The following is a 24,087-nucleotide window of genomic DNA, read 5'->3' as shown; positions in this document are numbered from 1 at the left end:
TAGCTAACAACTAATTCAATAATTCATTTAATCCTAAAACAATAATTAAAAATGAATGCTAAAATTAAACTTTTAATGCAGTTTTTATATTTATGTTTTAATATTTTATAAAATATTTTTATTATTTCGTTCATCATGAAGTTTCATCTCTTAAAAACAACTAATCTATCTCGTGCTTATTTTTCAATTATATTCTCAATTTTGTGAAATTGCCGGTAGGTTATTTTTTATCAGCCCTTTTCAAGTCATAAGTTTTTTTTAGAATTTCTTGGGTTTTTCAGTTTTCGGTTAATGTTGCCATGTAATCATTTTTCTCTCCATCACTTTCGCTTTCAATTTCTGTAGTTCTTTTTATACTTTTATAGCCAGTTTTTTACACACGTTGTCTCAATGTTATTGTGAGTTCATACATTTTCTAAAAATTAATCTTCATAACTTACCTCAATTCATGTCTGAAAGGTTAACTATAATTTTAAATACATCTGAAGCATCTTCTACATAAAAGCCACATTTTCCAAAACAGTTTTTAATTATTTTCAAGAGATTAACCCTTTGCAATGACTATAATATGCATGAACTCTAACAGAGATATCGACTTATTTATCTCCCTAGAAGTGCTTCGGTTTTCCAAAATTCAATTCTGTTTATCATTTTCTGAATATCGTTTCTGTAACAACATTTGAAAACTTAAAATACCCCCTGAAATACTAAAGGCTGAGTGTTAGAAGATGTATTCGCAGGAAGAGACACTAATGCTGGGTGGATCACGAAAATGAACTTATGAAAAGCTTTGACAGATATTGTTAGGTATTAATTCGGATATTCTGGCACTAAATAATTAGTCTTTTGCCAATTTAAGTTTTATAAGCGGCGGAGATTTTAATAAACGGCCGTTTTTCAATTAATTAGTACGTACACTGCTCAAAACAATTAGGGAATATTATGGTTTTCGATATAAATTGCGGATAAGTAAACGTTTTGTGACTGATATATGATGTATAGGTGTTGTAAGATATGAAAAATGGGGGAAAATGCAGCGAACAAGGAATAATTAAACTTTATTGACAATATTTGTCGATAAACAAAAAATGCACAATTTGTACATATTACACAAACAAAAAAATGTGATTTCTTGGACGCAAGTGAATTTTAATGAAGGTATAGAGTCATTAATTAAGTTAATTGGAAGCAGAAAAGATGAAAAATATGCGACCGCCTTCGCCGGGAATCGAACCACGGACCTCTGGAATACCGGCCCAGCGTGCTACCGTTACATGACGAAGGCAAGCTAGGGAAGTGGGAGAAATACCTTATAAAGGGAATCATTTCCCCTGATCTGAAACAATGTCGCACACCTACGGCGCTGGTAATCAATGAGGTTATCAATAACGGACTAGGGTATTCTCTCCCACTTCTATACAAGAAAGATTTTCAACTGCTGTATTGTTTCTGGGCTTGCTAAGCGACTTGCAAACTCTTCTCCCTAGAATGTTCCAAACATGTTCTATTGGTTTCATACCTGGGGAACATGTTGGCTAATCGGTGCGAAGGATACCTTCGTCGAAAAAGATATTATATACTATCTTAGCACGATGTGGCCTGGCGTTATCATCTATAATAATGAATTCATCCCGATTGCTACAGCGTAAAGGACCACAATAGGTCTGAGGATCCCCACATCGCTGAGTCCTTAGTGCTCCGTTCCTGATAATGCTGAGGTCGGTGCAACCATAGATAAAAATATCGGCTCAGACCACCACTCTGCCACCGCCAAATCGGATATTTTCATGTACAAATGCAGAAGTGTACCGTGTACCAGGTTCTCTCCAGATGAGAATCCGCCTATTATCAGGTTTCACACAAAAGCGGGACTCTTCCGTGAAGAGCATGTTGCTCCACTCATCCCGTCCCCATCTCAGATGCTCCTGTGCCCACCTCCCGTGGTCAGCACGTTGGTCCTGTGTCAACGAAACATAAAACATAGGTCTGCGAGTATACAAGTCCACATGGTGGAGTCAGTTTCGAACAGTTTGAGTCCAGACTCTACTATTAGTAGCTCTCTGAAAGTGTTGTTGCAAGAAAATGGCTTTCATAGTGCGGTTTATTCTGGCAGGTAATGTTAAATAGCGATCCTCATTTTGTGTAATGACCTTGTTGCGTATGACCTTGTTCCAATCTTCCAGTTTCCAGAAACTGATTCCATAGGCTGAAATGACACTTTGAGAAACTTCTAACGCTTTGCGGTTAGAAACTTCTAACGGATTGCGCAAAGCTGCTTCAAGAGAACTACTACGGATACAACTTTTGGGATTGTGTGTGACCCACCTCTAAACGACCGATGGCCCTCCAGGCTATCGATTCAGCTGAGTCATCTTATTCACTGTTACAAAACATTCAAAGCGTATCAGTTGTTTTAATCTCCTCCTACAGTAGGAATGCTGCGTGTAGCTTTTTATCTAAAACGCGTAGTTTTCGACAGCACAAAAAAATTTGCATGTTCCCAACTTCGTAAACGCTATAGTTTTCCTTTTTAATCCCTTCTATTTCATTTTTGTTAAAAAAGTTGCAGATTATGTGATTATTTCATACCGAACTCACAATATCCCGTAACTGTTCTGAGCAGTGTATTTGTTTTGATTCCTGGAAATTTGAACGTAATAAGCGGCTGAGTTTATTAACCAGTGAGTATAATAAGCGTCGGATACTGTATATTGTTATTCAGTCTTAGCAAAAGAATGCACAATTTTCAAAAATCACTACATTTTTTTTAGTCTACAAAACAACATAATAAATTTCGTACCTTTTAAATAAATAACAATAATACAGAAGGAGAAACCTTTAAATACAATATGCATTTCTTAGAAACAATTCTTGAAATTCTGATAGGCAATTTATTACAATAAATGAATTCAAGAGTTGTTAATCGCTAGATAGGATGCTTCTGAGAGGATTTTCTGAAGGAAACTAACTCAGACGTCACTCCTGAGAAGCCCTATCTGCAAATTTACCCCAAACCCTAATAATTGGAACTCCAAAGAAATGCTAGCAAATAGCATTCTAGCAAATAGCTAAAATTTCAAGACAACGGAAAGTTGTCTTGAAATTTTCAACCATTCAGTGACAGATTAAGTACGGAACTAGAAGCTAACTAATCGTTTCTACACAACCTTTCATTCATATTGTAAAAAATAAGCTTTCTTTCCGGTTTCACCATACCCTTTCAATGAGAAATTGTATTCTATGAAAGGATTAAATTTTTTATGCAAACACCACCACCACACACACACACACACACACACACACACACATGCACATAATTTTAATTCAAACAAATTAAAAGACAATTTCTTAATGACGTATCTATTTTTGTCATAAAATTTGCGAAGAATCGCACCGAAGCAACTGAGCATAGCCCTCATTTATGTAACATTCAGGTGTCTCACTATTTCACACCTTAACATTTATTATGTTGCATTGTTCCTATCTTAGCCTTGACCATGCATTCTTTATGTTAACAAGAAGACTTTGTTCAGCATTGTCTCTTACAAAGACAATACTGAATAAAGAATCTAGAAAATAAATTACAATGACTTTTTTACACTTTGTTCTTGCTGCTGGTGTTTGACAACAGCACTGCTTCTTTCAAGAATTTTCAAGCCTCTTCTTTATATAAAAAAATTACGTAAGCCTCTGATGTTTTACAGTATGAGATAATTTTTATATAGCAAACAATACTTTTTTCAATTTACTTATCAAAATGTACTCACTTTTAACCCAGAGATTTAAAGCTTCAAATGTTTTCTCCGAAGTTAAATCAAAAACACAAAGCGCTGCTTTAGCTTCTTTGTAGAATATAGGCCCCTGAAAGAGAAAAAAATATTCTCTCATAAAACTTTTAGCCTACGAAACAATTTTTATAACTTGTTAATTTGATGTATATATTAGGAAAGAAAACATTTCGAGAGTGTGATTCTGGATTTTATAAAAATATACTCACCATACACCTCAACTTTTCCTCTCCTGATACTTCGGACATTTGTAAATCCACTGTTTTCTCTCCTATAAGGCTGGAAATATTTTAAAATAGATTGTTTATATGATAAAATTATAATATATGATTTATGTATATTATATCTGTTTATATATATATATTATTTCTGTATATATATATATATATATTATTTCTGTTTTATATATATTATCTCTGTTTATGTGATTAAAAATTTTGTAGATCTAATTACTAATAATAATCTGAATAAGTAATTTACTCCAATATGATTTTTGTTGAAACTTTCAGATCCAATGTAGAGTCTCAACCTAGTGACACATATCTACCCAGCTTTACCAGGCTCATGACTCACAAAAGTTTAGAATTCGCTCAAGTTATTTTTATTATTTAGTACTCTTTTTGCATAAAAGTTAATCATATTAACATCTATGATTTTAAGCGAGTTGTCTGAAACAATTCTTTCGCATCGTTACAAAATTGGAAACGTTAACTTGAATTCAGCATCAGTTACATAAGTCATCATATGACAGCTATTCACTACTTAAATTTACAGCATTAACGCGTAAGTTTATCCCCATAACTTATAAATTCGCGGAATTCTAACAAATGAAGAAACGAAAATCCGTAAATGTCAAAGTCAAATCTAACTTTCTCAATTTTACAATTTACGGCGGTGGTCGCTTTATGTTTCTGAAATACAAGCGTCTGCTTCAAAAGGATGGTGAATCTAAAATGCCCTGGACTGCAACTGAGTGTTCTGGTAATATGTTGTTGAAATAATCCTCCTCCTTAATTTCTATGATATCCCCCCAATATGCGAAGATCTATCACTGTTATTCAATAAAAGCATGCAGAAAGATATGATGAAGAATAATTCGACTAACGGAAGTAATCATTTAGATTACAATAAACACAAAATTTACTCTCTGCCTTTCTACATATAAAATACATGTACAATATGCTAAACATGGTAGAATTGTAAAGTGTTTAATTTAGTGAATCTCTGTCTCATTCAAAGCAGAAACGGTCAAAATTGTAAAATGTAAATGATGAAAGACAAATAGAATGAAAAAATAAAATTGAAAGGAAAAATATACAAATCTAAGATAAGTAAAGTAATATAAGATAAGTAAGTTCCATTTTTATCTTAATTCCACATAAGTAATATCTAACAAAAAAAAATCGATATCGTTTCAGAGATTTGAGAACAACGCTGATGAACAAATCAAAACACCAGGAAAATTAAAATAATTTATTAAAGAAATTTGAACAAAATTTTACTATTAAGTCACTAAATTGAACGCCGTCACATTCTGCTATTCTTAGAAGTTTTTTTAATTTATTTATTTATTTATTTATTTACCTCTTTTTACCAACATCAGCTACATGCAAATTATTTTTTTAAATATTAATTAAAATATTTAATTTAGCACTTATCTCTATTGTTTTCTCATACCTATACACACACGTGTATGTGCGTGTTGGGGAACATAAAATCTTATGCTCTTAAAAAAAATGAACGACAAGTCTTTCAAAAAATGTTTTGCGTGTAACAAACGGTGGTTGAATACAGCAAAGTTTCAATATAGAACAAACAAATGAATGTGCAATGCATTTTTGCAATTAGTACTTACTGCAACACTTTGTAGCGTCATTAGGATTTTTGAAGCAAGAGACATGAAAAAGGGCAATGCCCTAGCCGGGACTCGAACCTGGACCTCTCGAATACTCGCCCATTGTGCTACCGTTACACACGAAGGCATGCAGAAAAGAGGGTGAAAATACCTTACATACTCCCCCTTTTAAAAGGCGACTGGAGATTAGGGGACCAGTTGCCAAATCCTGGTGGTGAAGAATCATCACCCACGACCTTTTAATTCGTGCGTCATTGTAGAGACATCAGGAATTTTTTTCAAGCAGGAGATGTCAAAAACGTGCAATGTCTTTGTCGGGACTCGAACCTGGACCTCTAGAATATGTGCCGAGTGTGCTACCCTTACACCATGAAGGCTTGCAGAAAGGAGAGAGAATATACCTTATAAGGTTATCAATTTTAAAGAAGATATACTAGAACGAAAATAAACGAAAGAAGATTTTTGAAGAGTATAAAAGAGTGTATATTATTCTTAAATTGTTGTTTTGGCACTATATTAATTATATTTAAAAGACAGATTTTTTCCCTCCCTTTTAAAATGTTTAACTCGTTATCATAGCGGAAGACTAAGCGAGCTGTGTTGATGTTTCTACAGGTTCGTCAGAAACGTCGAAAAAACCAATTCCCTATATGAATCTTTAAACGCTTCCTTTGCATTATCTACCTGCTTATTCCGGCCATTTGCAGAATGTCTTATTTCTTTCTTTATTTTATTCCAATAATTATCATAAGTATTACTAAGAATGAGTAAAAATATAATCTGTAAGCAAAGTGTTTCGTTAAATCAACAAAAATTTGACTTACACATTACAATTAGCAAACATAGTTTTTGCATTTCTTATCTGAGGTGAAATTGTAGAACCATCAAACCGAGAAGCAATTAAGGATTTCCCAACTCCTATGTAAAAAAAAAAAAAAAAAAAAAAAAAAAAATCAGCATATAAATAATTTACAAATCAAGCTGTAATCAAAAACTATGCAATAAATGAAAATCAAATCCAACGTACGAAATATTAAGGCAAGGTTGACAAATAAAAGCACATCTCTAAATCTAATAATGTTTAAATGCTATCGTAGACGCATAGACACATTTAAAACCATTTTAAACAATAATTTTCAAGCATTAAAAATATACTCTCATAGACTGCTACAAAAAAATTTTCTGAGTTTTAAGTATACAACTTTTTTGTTCTACATGCGAAGCTGAATGTGAGTAAGACTAAATACTTGCATGAGCTATAATACTACATCAAAATTCTGTTTTACATTATGAGTTCAGTTACCGAATTGTCGATTAAAAATCAGTTAAGTATATTTAATAAAACGTATTTTGAAGCATTAGACACTCCATTTTGTACATTTCAAAGTATTTTTTTAAAAGTTGATCATAAGATTTCCAAATCATAACATTTGCTCATTATAGATAAAGATCCTGAAGAATTCTTAGCATAAAACCGTAAAAACTATTTAGAAAACTCACGTAATTTACAGTCAGAAATTTTTAATTTACATTAAATTGTGCAGTTTCAAGCCTACAGCAAATTAATTTCGGTATAATATCATATTATGCCATTAAAAAGCGTAAATGGAAAGTTTCTTTAGCGGCAGAAGTCTGAAACCACAATATGCTTCTTTATTTTTTCAATAAAACTTGAGATTAAAATTTAAACATTAAAATAATCTTCCACGGAACAAATGTCGAAATTAAGAAGTAAAGATAACAGTATACCAATAAGTAAAGTAAAAGTAGTTCTATGAAGCAATAAAATGAATAAATATAAATATAAGCCTCAAGCCTCAAGAGAAAAAAAGAAGTTACTTGTATTTTTTTTAAGTAAAACTTTAAACTGCAATTTTTTCAATACTATCTACGTTTTATATCTTACCTTGAGGTCCAACGATGCAAACCTTAGCTTTCATAATACTGAGATTCGTATATTAAGTAGATGAACACCAAATAATTGCATTCGACAGTGATTCCCTTGATACAATTCGGTATTCGACGCTAGTTTTTCCAACGTAGTTCTCCGCCTGAAAAGGAAAGGAATAAAACAGCGTCTTGGGAAAATATTTTTCGAAAAGGCATTTAAATGATTGACAGTGCAGGAACGATCCTCGATCTAGCATAAATGCTTGAGATAAAAGTCTGGAAAACGAAATCATGTGGGGTTCATATGTCTCGGTGTCAAACAAGACAGCTGAAAACACAATCGTGATTGACGCATCTGTAGAGACTTTCGCGCATCTGTATATAAATAATGGAAGTAAAAATCTCAGTTTCAATGCTATAAAGAAAATCTTTCATACATTCCGCATTTATAAAGTTTATTTTTTGATTTTGAAGCATCTTCGTTACATTTTATGAAATGCTCCTAGTTTTCTTGCAAAAAGCTTTATAGTGCAATCTCAAAAAATGCTCAGCTAATATACGAGTATTAAACAATTCAGCAACTTTTGTCAAAAGAATTACCTGCATTTGAGAACATGATAAAAATTTTGTTATGAGTATAAGTCAAACTAAAATACAAACATTTTATTTCCAGTAAATATAAACATAAAATGTAACGACAAATTCGATTTCATTTGCGTACATGCCAGTATTTTTGCCCCTATTTTTCTTGAAGCAATTTTTCAGCAGCATATCGTTGAATAACCTTTCCAAAAAGCATTAAGTGAGTATTGGTTTTTTTAATGTAAAACAATTTTGCATGGCATGCTATGTTTTTATCTGATTACAGCACTCACAAATGGAAGAATGAGCCAATATATTAATTAATCAAAGGCCTTGGGCACCAGTGGTGATTGTTATACTTGTTCCCAATATCATCTCAGTTTGGATCGAGATACCACACGATATTTTATCCAAAGGCCTGATATATTTCTTTCCCTACCAGCAACCTATCGATAGGACTCTCAGACCGAGGACTTTTAAGTACCCTTAAATTTTCAGACATAGTAAATACAAACGTCTGTACCTTACTTAGGATTCGAAGTAAGGATTATAAGCGGAGAATCTACTTCCCATAACCATCGTACTGACCGCGCAGGAACATGCGAGGTGGTTTTATGCTTACAACGCCAATTTCAGGAAGGAAATGGTTTCCAAAGCAGTCAAACTGGAAAATCTATAGTAACGTGACAAGCAGACAAAAAGCGTGTCTTTTACTGGGTGTTTTCTCTAAGTTTCAGGTTTTTTAAAGATCATCTTCAGTATATTTGCATCATAATACCAACAATCATCTCTTAAAGAACTTAAAAGTATATCAATCCTTATTTGTCTGAAGTATCAAAGAAATATAATTCTGAAGAGAAAATCGCACTGAGTGTACAGACCAGGCTAAAAATAATTAAATCCAATTATATTAACTAAGTCACTATTTAATAAATTCTATACAAGAGTTAAAATATTTGTTATTAATAAACTACTAAATAAAGTACCGTTCTCTGTTCAAAGCAATGTGTTTTCAGATCGCATGCCTGATCAATAAGCAAGGAAAACGCAAGTCTAAAATTTTCTTAATAATTTAAATACAGCATGATTTCATTTGTTTGTTGTTGTAGTGTGTTGAAACACATTGGTAATACGCGTGCTTGGCAGCAGAAGAGCTGTGCAGACGAGTTTCGAAACATACAATTTTAATGTTACTTTTAATTCTTTCAGTTCTGTTTGATTTTTATTTCATTTTGCAGGAAAATTTATTCTAAGATTATTATTATTGTTATTTTAAAAAACAAACAAAACAAAGCAAAAAATAAAATTAGCTTTCTATATAATAATGGACGAAAATAATTTACATTGTTTGTTTCCTTCTTTTCCTCAGCTTTTGAATTACATTGCTATGATAGTCAAACATTTTTTATTTAAAATCAGAAAATCACCTTACGAGATGATGACAGTAAGATTCATACTTTAATACACACCAAACAAATTCTACTGTTGTTTATACCCGTGTTGAATTTTGCATAGTTAACAGCTGATAGAAAGGTACGTAAGCATGTAAACAAAACATATTTTCTCTTTAAATATCTAAGGGAAAATGTCTCAAGAAATTTTTTTCCTCTTAGAGACTAGCCTTAGTCAGTGTGTATGGTGCCGAAGTATTTCGCGTCTGAATTGTTTCATAATGTATATCATGAATACTTTTATAAAAGAAAAGAAAAGAAAATTAAAAACAGGATAGCGGTGGTTAAAAAAAAATTGTCTTTCGAAATTCGAACTCATATAATTATCTGTCCTCAGCATCCCTTCATTTGTTAAGCGTGTTAGAAATCAGCACTGTACCTCTAAACATCAATAAGTTTCACTAGACTCGACTTTTTCGTTAACCATGGAGGGAACTTAGCTAGCTTTCGTAAATACATTCTTTTTCAGCCACCCAACAAATGACAATATTCGAGTAAAATCATTCTAAGGTTCATGTGCTCCTTACGCAAGATTTCTACATTTAGCCTTCTTTCATGTACTCGAATCCTTAAAATTTCATGCTCTCATAATTTTATCTGGAAAAGAAATTAAATTTTCAAAAATTTTTTGTTTCACCAAACAAAAAATGGCCTTTATATTTTTCCAGCAACCAGCTATTTATTATAGAGCTTGCTTGCAGAGTTTAGCGTGATTATGCGTGCAGAATATTGCACTTGTTAATGTGAAAAACCTGAAAAATATGTATTTCACTAAAAATAACTTCTTGCCTTTTTATTTCAGAAAATCATCTTTAAAGCGACCACTTTAAAAAAAATCAATAAAATAAAAACTTAATTAGCTAACAGATAACAAAAGCCCTTTTATCACTTAAAAAAAGACCAATTAGATAAGACAGGTAATTACCGATAATTCGTCACAGATTCTCTTTCCGGCAGTTGTGCATGATTATGCAAGACTTTTGTGTCTTTCCTTTCCTTTTTTAGCCTTCGCCTCCAAAGGCAGTTAGACACCTTTGGGTATTTAGCCGTAATAACTAACTTAGCTTGATTCGATATTTGCTAAGCAGAATCAAGTAGCCTTACGTCTAACATTTTCTGTTATTCTTCATAGGTGTATTTCCCCAACTCGACATGATAAGGATCAAAGCATGGCAAAGAACTAGCACAAATCGAAATGCGAGCCTAGTACCTCTTTCCCAGTTAACATAGTGTCCTAATCTTAACACAAGAGTGTTCGAAAATGTGGCTACAGGCTTAATTTCTTTAAATATTGATCATATATACGTTCTTCTAATTATAAAGGCTTCTCAAAATAGAGTATAAAATACTATAAAAAGAATTCCTAATACTGTGGCTGGGAGGGCTTGTAAATATAAACATTTTTTATATGGTTACAGCTGAGAAACGTTTGTTATACTTTAATGAGCTAGATACAAAATGTTAAACACATTTTTATGCGAAATTCATTTGGATTAAACACTTTTACTCACTCAAATCACCTTTCATGACATTATTATAATGTATTATTTTCTACTCCTTCGCTTTTTGAATGCGCACCGCGACTACCAGGACTGCGGTTTATAGATTACTCAATTTCTGCTCGCGTTAGCCGAGAACCAAGGATTGTTGTAAGAATTTCAGTCATTGGTCCAAGAAGGTACACTGAGCGATATTCGGGATGTCAACGACTCCAACTCAGCGACACTGGTGACAGACTTCTTATTCTGATATCTGCTAGGTATTGTATAGCCACATCTTCTACCTAGTTCAGGAAACCGGGTGTATTACACAGCACGAAATATCTTCACGTATGGATATCTGCAACGCCTTAGATTGTCAGCAAAGAGATCATTGCTTTAGCTTCTCTTGACGAAACAACGCAGGAATTCTCTTGACGCTACAACGCAGCGTATGCAATGATACTTCTCTCACAGTCGCATCAATGGCGTGATGTCGTCTTTTTTGAAAAATTCCTCTTTATTTTATGATATTATGATAACTGTATCCGTGCATGGAGGCGAGGGGAAAGACAGTTTGAAGCTTAAATTCCTCATCGCCATACCAGTCCAGTGCTTAATTTGATGGCTCGGGATGCCATCGAGTACACATCCCGTTCACTTTAATTCACATATATGGTACTTTGACTAGCCATCTTTACACTACTGCGGTTTTGATGCCCGTGGTTATGCAATGTCTTCGGGACCTCTGTTGCCCCACCTTTGAAAGGCAATGAAAGAGTGAATGTCTCCCACGCCATCCTACGTTTCTTTAATAAGTAAGTGTTTGATACTTGCTTTGGCTGGCGCATTCACCAGATCTCTCACAATTTGGAAACCTCAGGTCAATAGTTGCAGAAAGAGTGGCAGGGCAACCTCCGCCAATTAGTGTGTGAGATAAACTCTGGCGAAGAACTGAAACTGCATTACCCGTAACTGCCCTTCAATGACTGCTTGATTCCATGCCCGGCGGTACAAGAGTTACAATTTTCGGCAGATGCGGCTTGTCGCAGTACTAATTTCTGCATGTTCTTTACCTCAAAATTACCTGAAATTATATTATTTCACCCTTCCTTTAAAATAATTCTTTAAATAAATGTGTTTCTGCTAACTGCTTTCCTTCTTGATGTACCAGTTTTAATAACCAGCAGTGTAACGTAACCCCTTTCATCAGAGATTGTTAGCCACAAGCTAACTCATGTTTAATTTTAACCATGCTATAATCTATCTCTTCGTTTACGAGTATTTGTTTGAATTATCTAGGCGGTAGTGATTTGCGTAACCTAAACGTATAAATGAAATAATTAAATCTTTTAATCTTACATCTTTACCGATAAAAAAATTTAAATTTTTCAACGAAGTTTAGAAAGCCCGCACAAAACAAGAGTCGCTCGTTTTCGCAATAAATTGCTCCGTTTTGGATAAACCGCAGCTATTATTTGCCTGTTTCTGGCCTCTCTAAAATATTAACTGCACACATGTATACGAATTTTTAAGTTCTGCTACTGAACAAGTTAAAGTATGTTTTAGACTTACAGAGGCACAGTAAAACAAATTTACGAAAGATAAAATAGATTGTAGAACATGCAAGTTCTGATTATAAATAAAATGGAGTTCGAAAGAGCGAATTGATGAAAAAGAAAGAGAGACTTGTATTATAATAATTTTTAACCTTGTTCTTCCAGTTTTCCTCGCCTTTATGTTTGTACAGCGGCATACTGAGACTTTTCTGTTTAGTTTTATAGATCACATGCTTATGGTGCTCTACACCTTCAGCTGTCATCTCAAGAGTCTTAATATTAAAGAAAACATTTACGTTTTATCGCAATAGGATATTAAATTAGGAGACATTATCCGTAGACTAATGCCCAAACACAATAAATCAATCGTACAGCAATATCACTCCCCTTTTTCGTGGGTCTAATAAATTAAGTGGTAAAATATCATTATTTATATTTAAATTTAAATTTTAACAAACACGCATAAAAGTAAAAAAGCAAATTTAAAGCCTAAAAAAAGAAAGAAAACCAAAATAATTTTAAAAAAAAAAATTTTTTTTAATGTGCAGTCATTCACTTATGCATTTTAAAAAAAAAATTTTTAGTTTAATTTTAATTTGCTAAATTAGTGAATTTATTTTCATGGATTGGTTTTGCACTTGATTTGCTTATGCTTCTGAATTTAAATGATATTGTAGATTAGTTCGAGAATTAAATCTTTTATATGTTTGCACATTTTTTTAAAATTTTTTTTTAAATTATTTTGGCTTTCTTTCTTTTTTTAGGCTTTAAATTTGCTTTTTTACTTTTATACGTGTTTGTTAAAATTTAAATTTAAATTTAAATTTCATTCCTTGCAGCAATGGCGCAAAGAATATTTAATTAAATTTGTATTTAAATTTAATTTTTTTAATTAAATTCAATTTATTTTTATGAAACAATTATTTATATTTTGTGCTTTTACCAAGAGATAGTAGTAAGCATCAAGATTTACATATTATCCATGGTAAATGCAATTATATTATGTTAACAAAATAAGTTTATGCATTTAATATTTTTTTACATATGCGAATGTAAATTAAAATACATATATATAAACCATTATGGCTTAAAATGTGTAACTTAATTTACTACAATACACTAAACTTCCTTTTTTTAACTCGTGCATACCAGTTTGGTGATAAACAAATAGTATGTTACGTTTAAAACATTAAAAGTAAGTTACGTATATGTGTGCATACTCCATAAAATCTTCTATATTATTATATTAAAATTCAGCTCAAAGAAAATTCTATTGCAGTGTCAATTAAAACACACATATTTTCACAAGATTCCTTGTCGTTTAGAATGACATAACGCAGAAGAGGATTTAGACAAACACATTTTCTTTGAGCAACTTTTTTTAATGCGACATTTCTTAAATACTCAGCTTCCAATAATATGCAATGCTAAATTATGAACTTCCAACTGCAAGTACCTCGTGGATGACTTCCACGATTAACCCAAAATCACGGTTGGTTCGAGGATAGTTAAAAAAACAAAGGAAAAACCCACATTACAGTTCATAAGTAATGCTTTTAACGTTTTACCTGCTTTTCCAAGAAGTTTAAAATGAAATGTAAGTTCATCTGTACTTAAATTAAATCAGTATTCAAAATAAAGTGGACACTCTGTAAGGATCTTAAGTTTTACTAACGTTTATTTTATTTTAAATCTTTACTATCACTTCTTATTTTCTACTTCCGGCAGAATTAAAAGCTTTAACTTATTTATGCAAATTTGTCTGGCGAACGCCAAGTACTTAAGTTGTGGCTTTTTGCCAAGCAAGAAAGAGGAAGGAGTTAGTTGAAGCAGGCCGCTTGCCTTAGCAGTTTTACTCGGTTGCTGGTTCCCTTCCAGGCCAGAGGTTTAATCCTCTTGATAATTTTAAACGTATTGTAGTGTTAACAGTCTCTGTACTACATACGGCTTCCTGTTAATATACGGCCAATCTTCCACGTAGGCCCTTATTTATTATTCCAAATTTAAGTTAGAGTTTAGTTAATATTTTTATATTCTTACGTTCAGACCACAAGTAGTTGGTCTCTGTATTCCGAAGTACGGAAATTATTGTAAAGAGTGAAAAAAATAAAGGGTTTCGTATACCCTTCCTGTGTATCTTGTCTACTTCCCACATTTATTGGACACAGCTTTAGTAAGCTCCCTGTTCCGAGTCAGGTCTTTGCATGTTTCCAAAGAAAGTAAGGCGGAACATTGAACCTGATAACTCTTCGAAGCAAAAAGAGCAATTTTTTTTATTTACATTACTCTTGTAAATAAAACATAAAAAATACGGATAACTTCTTTGCCTTCAATTTAACGAATTTTAACGTTTTGATAATTTGATGTCAATGCGGAAACTTCATGTGCTGTTGATCTTCAACCACTTTCTGTTGACATGCAAACTGCATATGCTGTTGACACATTCTTTTTGCATGCTGAGATTGATTATCTGCTGTACTATTCAGATATATTTTTCACAAATGGAATGTAGTAAAATGTAGCATAAATTTAATGAGCGAAGAAAAATGTAGTATAAATTTTGATCAAAATGAAAATAGTGCACTGCAGCAAAGCAGAATTTCAAAGCACAGTTTTTTATTAAATTTACTGTATGACTAGTGTACAGCACGTAAGTTGCTGTATCAACGTGATGATTTATTCTGGCTCGCAATGTGTTGTATCTTTCAGCCATATTAGTCGCACTACCATAAGTCTGGCCTACAAAAATTTTTATACATGTCTATAGACAATTCTTTCAGGTTGCTCTAACTTTTCAAAATGTTGATTTTCTATTTAAAAAAAAATCTTTTATTGTTCCTCTTTTATCGACAAATCTTACTGTAAAAGTTAACTGATTCACTAGGAGAGTGGAATTTACAATAATAGAGTAATAAAGTGCTTTTTGAACTTCTGATATTAAATATTTCAAGACTTCATCACCCACGAAAAACTCGTCATACAGAGCATAAAATACATATGATTCACGTATTCTGTGACTGAATTGCCGAACCTTTCCAAACGGGTGCTCAGGAAAATTCAGAATTCAGCAAACTGTCCTACGCAAGTTGTAAGATTTCCCTTCTGATTGGAATCTGTGTTTTCTTTGAGGCCACGAAGAGCTAATCTCAGATTAGCCAATAATTTTACATTTACAATCATACGTTACGAAACTAATCGCCAGTACTTTCGCTTACTATCAATTTGTACTACGATTTTTTCTAAGTGAGAATGTATATGCTCAGAAATTTATAATCTTTTTTGAAGCGATAACATAGATTTGACATGAGACAAAGAGGAATCCTGTTTTTTCAAGCTTCTCGCCAAATTTCTCCGATCATTTGATCAAAACTCTTTGTTTGATGACTCTGCTGATATAACTGAATGAGGCAAATCGGTTCAAGAAATGAACTGTAGACTTTGCTGTAATGACTGAATCTGTGTATTCAGTTGCTCAAAAAAGGACACTTGTAGTCTTTGTGATACATTAAAAGCAGAGATTATCCTCGTCCCCCCCGGAAAAAAAAACAATGAGTTACATTTTTTAGTTTCCATAGTCCCTTATTTACAACTTCTCGTTTATATACCGTTCGTTTTCTTTATTTTTTATCTATTAACGTTTTAGTAAAAATATTCGAGCAGATTAAGCGTTAAATATATTTTTTAACTCCCCCGAAAAAAAACTTCTAATATTGCGAAAAGAGTATTTATATTTTACTAAATTATTTTAAAAAAGAGCGGAATCTATGAAAATGCAATGAAGTGGATATTCGAAAAGATTCTCTTCGTTGGCAGTAATGATGATTTCAAAGTAAAAACAGATTAAATAACGATGAAACCACGAGCAGATTTATTTACTAATAAGTATTTCTACTTAAATATGTTTACAGATTTATTATGTAGAGTATTTTCTTTCCTTTACACATGCGATAACACCGAAAAGAAATTCTTTTGGGGTTTGTTAGACTTCAGTTCAATAATCCGGTATATTTAGTAGTATGACATCATTAAAGACCCGAACATTGCGGATAATCGGATTTTTTGCTATTCCACGTCGATACGTGGCGAAAGATATAGATAGAGAGATAGATATAGATATAGATATAGAGAGATAAAGATATATATTTAGATATAGATAGATTATATATAGATAGATTTAGATTTAGATATAGATATTAGAGAGATAAAGATAGGTAGATAGATAGGTAGATAAATATAGATAGAGAGATAAAGATAGGTAGATAGATAGGTAGATAAATAGGTATAGATATAGACATAGCCGAAAATTTTTCAACCCAAAAAGCCACATCCCTGAATTATAGCTGGATGGTTAGCAAAGCTAATTCATAAAAATAAATCATAATAATACTTTTAAATGCAATAATTTTAAAAAATTAATTAATTTGAAGTAAATTAAACCATTTTAAAATACCAGTAAGAACTTAAATTGAAAAAAAAAAAATGCTATTTGAATTTAATTAGCAAGATATATTTTGTTCCGACATGACAAGAAATTAATCATACAATATAAAAATAAAAATTATACAATATAATATCAGGAGCTGAGGTAAAAACAAATCTTAAACAACTAGTAACTTGAAAAGCAGCATGGCAAATACATAAACCATCAAAAATAGTGAAATCCAAAACGTTCTGAAAGGCAGAACAATTTCAACAGAAAAGTCAATTTTTGTAATTCTTAACTAAAAATTTAAATTAAAAATTTTGAACTGGATGAGAAGAGAGACAACAATTGTCAAAATAATTTACAAAAAAAAGATGAGAACTAAACATTTCTTATAAAACAGAAATGGTGAATTCAAAAACAATTGAATTTTAAGTCAAAAGTTCTGATAAAGATACCAAATTATAAACAAATACCTAGGTAAGTTACAGAATAATTTTAGAAAAATAGAACTTGAAATACCTGTTTGGTACAATGAACTTTCCATACTGAGGAAAAATTTGCGGATAACAAAGAAATGCAGGAAATGCGGAGTCCGGAAGCGAGTCGGGATATGCCCAGTATCATTATTTTTGGAAAAAGCCTTTATCTAGAATTTTTTAACATCGTGTATATGTTATAACGGCATGTGAGTGCTGATTATAATTATAATAATAATAACAAAATTTTATCGCTTATAGGTGTCATAATTACATATGAAGAGTTATTACGGAACAAATATTTTAATGCGCTTAATTGCAGTAACTAATGTATATTCTTGACAAATATGTTTAAAGCCTTGTTTAACACATTTTATTTAGTCTTAATAATTTAATACTTTTCTAAAAACTCTTTTTTTTAATATACTGTAAAAGAACAGAAAAACAGTATAAATTAAACATTTGATTCCAATAAAACACGAAAAATAAGGAAGCACCGAGTAACTAAACAATAATACCTTTAGTACATTTTTAGTGTTCTCGCAACGATTCTAATCATGTAGTCAAAAGTATTCTTTTCGTGTGCAATCAGATTATGGATAGAAGAAAAAACACTTTTGCAATTGACTTTGCTTACATTTACGAGCAACTGGAATTTTAAGAGAATAAAGAAATACTGAATTGCATATCAAAGCCCAATACGGTTATCTTAATTTGATAGGAAACTTTAGGTGTGAATAAAACACAAAATAAGAATATTTGTACATTTTAAATAAAAAGATAAGATTTTTGGATGCAATTTTCTACTGCATTATAAGCATCACTTGGAATTACTTTTAAAATAGTCCGAAATTATATTTTTTGAGACTATATACTTTGCCCAATTGGGATGGCATCAGTCCAAATACTGAATTGAACGAATTGTGGAACCATCCCAGCGGATGGTATCTAAAAATCGCTGGTTGAAATATGGGTGTTGTGAACCGTGAAACCAATGCGGTAAATATGTTTATAATGTGAAATTAATATCGAGAGAATTTAGAATTTTCGTGATGATGTTGGGTGTTCTGTGCTGCTTCATACACGGGTCATATAATGCAATATGTGGAAACAAACTGAACAGTCAGTGATAAATACAAGTGCGATGCCAATGAGCCTAAATTATTATGAACTGTGAACCAACAGTAACTAAAAGTAGTTGCTGCGAGGTTCTGAAAACATTTGTTAAAATACGCGTTAATTTACAAAGATCCGTTGCTAAAATACGTGTTAATTTACAAAGATCCGTTGCTAAAATACGTGTTAATTTGCAAAGATCCGGTAATCAGTTCTAACAAATTTACTTTTTCATACTCTAACAAATTCAGAATGCAGAGACCTAAATACAAGATAGGAATGGATAATTAAACTGTAATAGTACATTGAAGAAACAATGAATGTCGGTACTTATACACAAATAGTTAGATCGAGGAAGTATACGCGAGTGCATAAGAGCAATAATACGATAAAATAGATTGGCAACACAGTTGCTTAGTTGACATATTATACATTATATTAAATATAGTACTGAGGTTCTACATGTGGTATTAGATGCACAGAATCCTTTGGATACATGGTACATGAAGGATACACGTAAAAGCTTATACGGTTGCAATTATCAAACGGAGGAAAATTTATATCGAGTACCATTACAAAATAACTGTTGCACAATATGCATGTATGAGTCAAAGAAACTATGTACGGATGACTAAAAAATATTCGATGTTAATTTAATCTCTATAATGTTAACAAAATTATATGAAAATAATAACACTTCAGACAGAAGCAAAAGGGCCCACCAGTGGCCGAGCGATATAAAGTCGCTGAGCACTGGTAGTTCGGTCCGAGGCTCGAATCCTGTGAATGGGCTGGCTGCATAGGCGATTTCGTGATTTTCCCAATGTCTAACGTGTACACGAGCCATTTTCCCTCAGAAAGTCCTCCACGAAGGCATCCCTTCTCTAAGGCCAATAGCCCTCGAGGCTTTTAGTAATTAAACAAACCAAACCAGTAGCAAAAGATACATACTTATCCTACTGTTAAAAAGGCAGACATTTGAACAAGTAATAATATTACGATGTTGGATTATATTAAAAAACTAAGAGGAACAAATATTTAATAGCAATTTTTTACCTTGTGAGTTAGTAAAAATACTATGTCCAAGTACAAATGCCTTTCACATAAATTTCAAAGAAATATATTTATAAGCATTTAAAGACAAATAAATAAGTGAATATATATATGAATAAAAAATAATAAATTATAAATCTAATAGATATTTTATATACCCTTACAAAAAAACAAATTATGACTATTATTATGGCTCTGTAGCATAGAAAAGAGTAAGTGAAATATACGTAAACTAGAAAATAGATGCAAAACACTTGAAACTTACAAAACATCTAAAGGAGTATGGATATTTGCAACTGTTTGCGTAATACTGAAGGAGGGTACTACGGATACAGCCGAGAATATAAACTGACAAATGATAAATATGCCTAATCAGTTAATTAGCACCTTTTTGATGTAATTAACACGCGTACACGCCAGAAATCTGTTTTTCCGTTATACTAGCTTTGTTAGAGGTCTTTTCTAAACTCCTTATATTTCTCACATAAGTTTCGCTTTCGTCAGATAAAAAAAAAAAAAATCCAAAAGAAAATACAGCGCATAAATAAAAGCAGAATTAGATATTTTACGTAGATAAATTCGCTATTTTTAGCATGTTAGCGAAATATCTTATGCAGTTTTCAAACTTTGTTTGAAATACAAAATAGGAATAAGCAAATTTATTTTTTCTGCAGTTTTTGTTGCGTCAACGGAAAATTTGGATGAGACAGCCCACTTGCTGAACCGCTTGTTGTTCCTAACGCAACTTTCAAATATTTTCGAGCGTTATCTTAGTCACGAGCCTGGATTATTTCCTTATAATAAACCTAAAATCAATAAAGCCCTTTGGATTTGAAAAAAAAATTGGCAGTATTGGGAATGTTTGCATTCTCATAAGATTCGAATTTCTGGCAAGCAGATTTTGTATGGATTCCTTTTACTAAAATATCTAAGAATTTCACAAAATGAAGTTCCCTTTATATAATTATTTTAAATAGACACGGTGACTTTTAAGTTATTATTATTGTCTTTAATTCCAAAAATAATTATAAGAATTCCTCTTATAAATAAAATATCTATGTTGAAGCATAATACAATCAGTACCATCGTAACTGCTTTCAGTTTGAAATAAGTAAAAGCATTAGATTTTACAGAGCTGTAGTATCCTGTTTTTATTTGAAATGATGTAAATAATACAGAAAATAGCGGCAAATAAAACTTTATCTATCTGCACCCATTTTATCTATCTTTATCTATCTGCACCTATCTGCACCCATTTTATTTTAGATACCTTGTGAAAACAATAATAGTCATTTTAAATGTACGCCACGTCCGTAAGAATATTTAATGCCGCCTTATTTAGCAACCGTTGGTCGTACACACATAATTACAAAAATGCTTTAAATGGGGAAAGTGCGTATGATATGGTATTTTTAAATTTAAAATGCCAGTTTTGTAAAAATTATAAAAGCCTAACTTTTTACAGTAAGACAATCCCTGTAGTTATATTTAGTCAAAATTTAAAATCTAGTCTTCTTTGCTAACATACACTGTAACTAGATCTACTTGAAGACTGTGTTGCAACTTTTCGCAAAGACTCGAAGGTGAATACAACTGGGAAAGGGTGAAAAAGACTGTTTCATTGAACACAATAAGTTTACAGACGGCACTGACTCACGTACTTATACAGTCAACAACCACTTGTGATGAGGAACTTAATGTAACAAACTAAATTCAAAGATAAGTGTTAGTGCAAGACTACATAATTCCATTTACTCTAGCAGGCTGACTCAAACCGACGTGATACTTATTTAGCGGCAAGAACGCGAAGCCCAAGATTCACAATTCAACAGCTGGTAGAATTTAACAGTGTGCGCTCGCTCTGACGAACCGAATCGAATCGAAGTTACCAACTTTCGCAAGTAGGCCTTGACTTCGTAGAGTCTTAATACTGTCAATCATTTTCGTACCTTTGGCCTTTCCCTGGTTGTAGGGTAATGAGCGGTACGAACACCTCACCCTTGGGCGAAAATCTTACCTGAATTAATCATACATTCGTCGTAAGCAATGGCATATTTTCTTGAGAGCAATTGTAGCAATGGCATACAGTCGAAAGATTTCTGATGTGACAAGTGTTGCTTTGCAGATGGTCGTAAAACGTTTGGATCAATATAAATTTTTCCAAAAGGGTATCATATTCACAGAATCACTTAGGAGTTCCTGCTCCAGAGAACAGTGGCGGAGTTCAGTTTTAGCCCATAACCAATTCATAACACTATTTGCCTACATTTAAAAGTAGAGACTATTTCTAGTCCGATGATTTTTGTATGATCCTAAAGTAATAAATTTGCATTTGAAAATAATTAGCGTATTTTTGGCATTGAACACCTTATAAACTACTTGCGTGAAAATGGTTTCGGCGTACAGTATGTAACAGAATTACAAATTAAAGAATGTTACATGCTAATAAATCACAAATAAGTTTCTCAAAATGATATTAAAGATGGAAAATTCAACCTCGGATTATTTTAATTCATTTCTTAACCAATCTCTCGAAAGAAGCTGGGAAAAATACCAAAAATCCCAAATATTGAGATTAAAGAGATTGGACATTTTTTATCCTACGGGAATCAAACGATAAAATATAAACTCTTATTAAATACAACAAACTCTTATTAAATACAACTAAAGAAATTCGAAGGACCGTACAAAATATTTCATTTCGTACCTTCTACAAAACTAGCTTTTTAAATTTAATCACGCCATTGAAACAGATTTTATAATAAGAAGTGTAAACGTCTTACGGGTAACGTTTGCCCAAAAAGGCCGATGAATAACTCTTAAGGACACGGTGCATATTCATTTCTAAATAATAAATAAGCAAATGAAAACTTCAGGCTGACAGATAGCTTTAGATATGCATTCAGAATCTCAGAAGTAAGAGCTGGAATTTCTAATTCTTTGGGCCCAACGTAGGTTCCACCGACGGTGTTACATACGCATGTGCACAGCAAAGCAATAATATTCCTACTTGTTTAAGAAATAATAAACAAACAAATGAAAACGTCACGCTTTTGGAAATACATTCAAAATTTTTTTTTTTCAATACTTAGCATGGAATTTCCTATCCTTTGAGCCCAGGCCCAGCTCTACACCTAAACTATCGAATTTCTCCATGCATTTTCTTCAGATTTTGAGCCATTACTTACTAACCGGAAATTAGAAATGCGAAAAGTACGTAAACTTTTTCTTTGTTAGGGTCCCTGGCTTTAAAACATGATTTTGAACAACAGATTTGACATTGAAAAATTTAATTTATATTCTCCAGACGGTCTGAGATTTTGTTCAGCAAAAGCATGCATATAACAGAATTAGATGTAAATCCTCTAAAATTAAGTAGTAAACTATTGATTACTTGTAACTATAAGAATTGGACATAAATGGGTGCGATAATTAACTCCAATGCTTGGTATATTAAATCAAAATACTAATGTATTCTTAATTTTCTTGGTATGTAGCACGAAGCTCTCTCTGCCCAAGACATAGTTCCATAGACATCGTCATTTTCAAAATCTGTCAGAGTATATGCAACTAGAAATATCAGTGCTTTAAAAATTTTTTTTTAATTCTTCTTAGTTATCGTTAATGTAATTATGCACATGTTTCTATGATCCATTTACACATCCTCTTTAAACTCAGGCGCTTTGTTTTACCACTAGGCACCAAATTAAGATTACCTCGAGACTCATAGCCTGCATAAAATATTTGAATTTCATCTTTGAAGAGTTTAACTAAATATGCTAAGCACTTCAGGAATTTTTAGCATATTTAACGAACATAAGAACTCAAGCAAGAAAGAAAGTTATTTCACATGCCGGGAATGTCTCAGTAAATAAAAAAAAAAAAATTATGAAACTTCATTTAGAAAATAATGGTAATCGAGGACGAGGAAATATAAGTTATTGTCATATGATATTTGTGAGAAATCCATCAACATCATTAACAAATATTTTAAAATATATACAAAAAGACAACAGACACAAAACAGAAGAATTTTACACATATGTATTTAAAAGTATTTCAATTCCACAAATGTATTTAAAAGCATTTCGATTTTCCCTGAATATTCATATTGAAAAAAAAATTATTCTCTTAGATTAAGTTTTAAACTCATTTAATATTACTTTATGTTTAATAAAACATGCTTTTAAGTGCAAGATCACATCGTCTAAGAAATAATTAAAATTTTATATATGAAAATATGATTCGATTTATTCACTTATAATGTTGCTGCGAAATGTCCAGCTGCGGTAACATAACTTCTCTGCAAAAGAGAGTTTAGGGTTGGCAGAAAGTGACAAAGAAAGGAAGAGTTGCTAGATTTGGAGCAAAGTCGCCCATTTGGCGACAAAATTGGCGATATACCATGGACAG

General features: G+C 32.1%; 1 protein-coding gene across 2 annotated transcripts in view; it reads right to left on the bottom strand.

The window, feature by feature from the left end:
• LOC118180915 (ras-related protein Rab-21-like) overlaps positions 1–7,855 on the bottom strand; it is a 32,320-nt gene extending 24,465 nt beyond the window's left edge. Inside the window, exons 1-4 of one of the 2 annotated variants that reach the window (XM_085807672.1) lie at positions 7,550–7,855; positions 6,468–6,561; positions 3,998–4,067; positions 3,768–3,861 (exon numbers count right to left, since the gene is read on the bottom strand). In XM_085807672.1, coding sequence (XP_085663798.1) covers positions 3,768–3,861; positions 3,998–4,067; positions 6,468–6,561; positions 7,550–7,583 — 292 coding nt within the window. In that variant the 5' untranslated portion in view covers positions 7,584–7,855. The remainder of the gene's footprint in view (positions 1–3,767; positions 3,862–3,997; positions 4,068–6,467; positions 6,562–7,549) is intronic. The other variant, XM_035349997.2, reaches the window with a different exon arrangement.
• Between the last annotated feature and the right edge of the window lie 16,232 nt (positions 7,856–24,087).

This window comes from Stegodyphus dumicola, chromosome X1 (genome assembly GCF_044657685.1).
Source record: "Stegodyphus dumicola isolate Sdum_Otavi_A_Nest chromosome X1, ASM4465768v1".
In the NCBI taxonomy this organism is placed as follows: domain Eukaryota; kingdom Metazoa; phylum Arthropoda; class Arachnida; order Araneae; family Eresidae; genus Stegodyphus; species Stegodyphus dumicola.
This window is presented reverse-complemented; position numbering and strand designations above follow the sequence as displayed.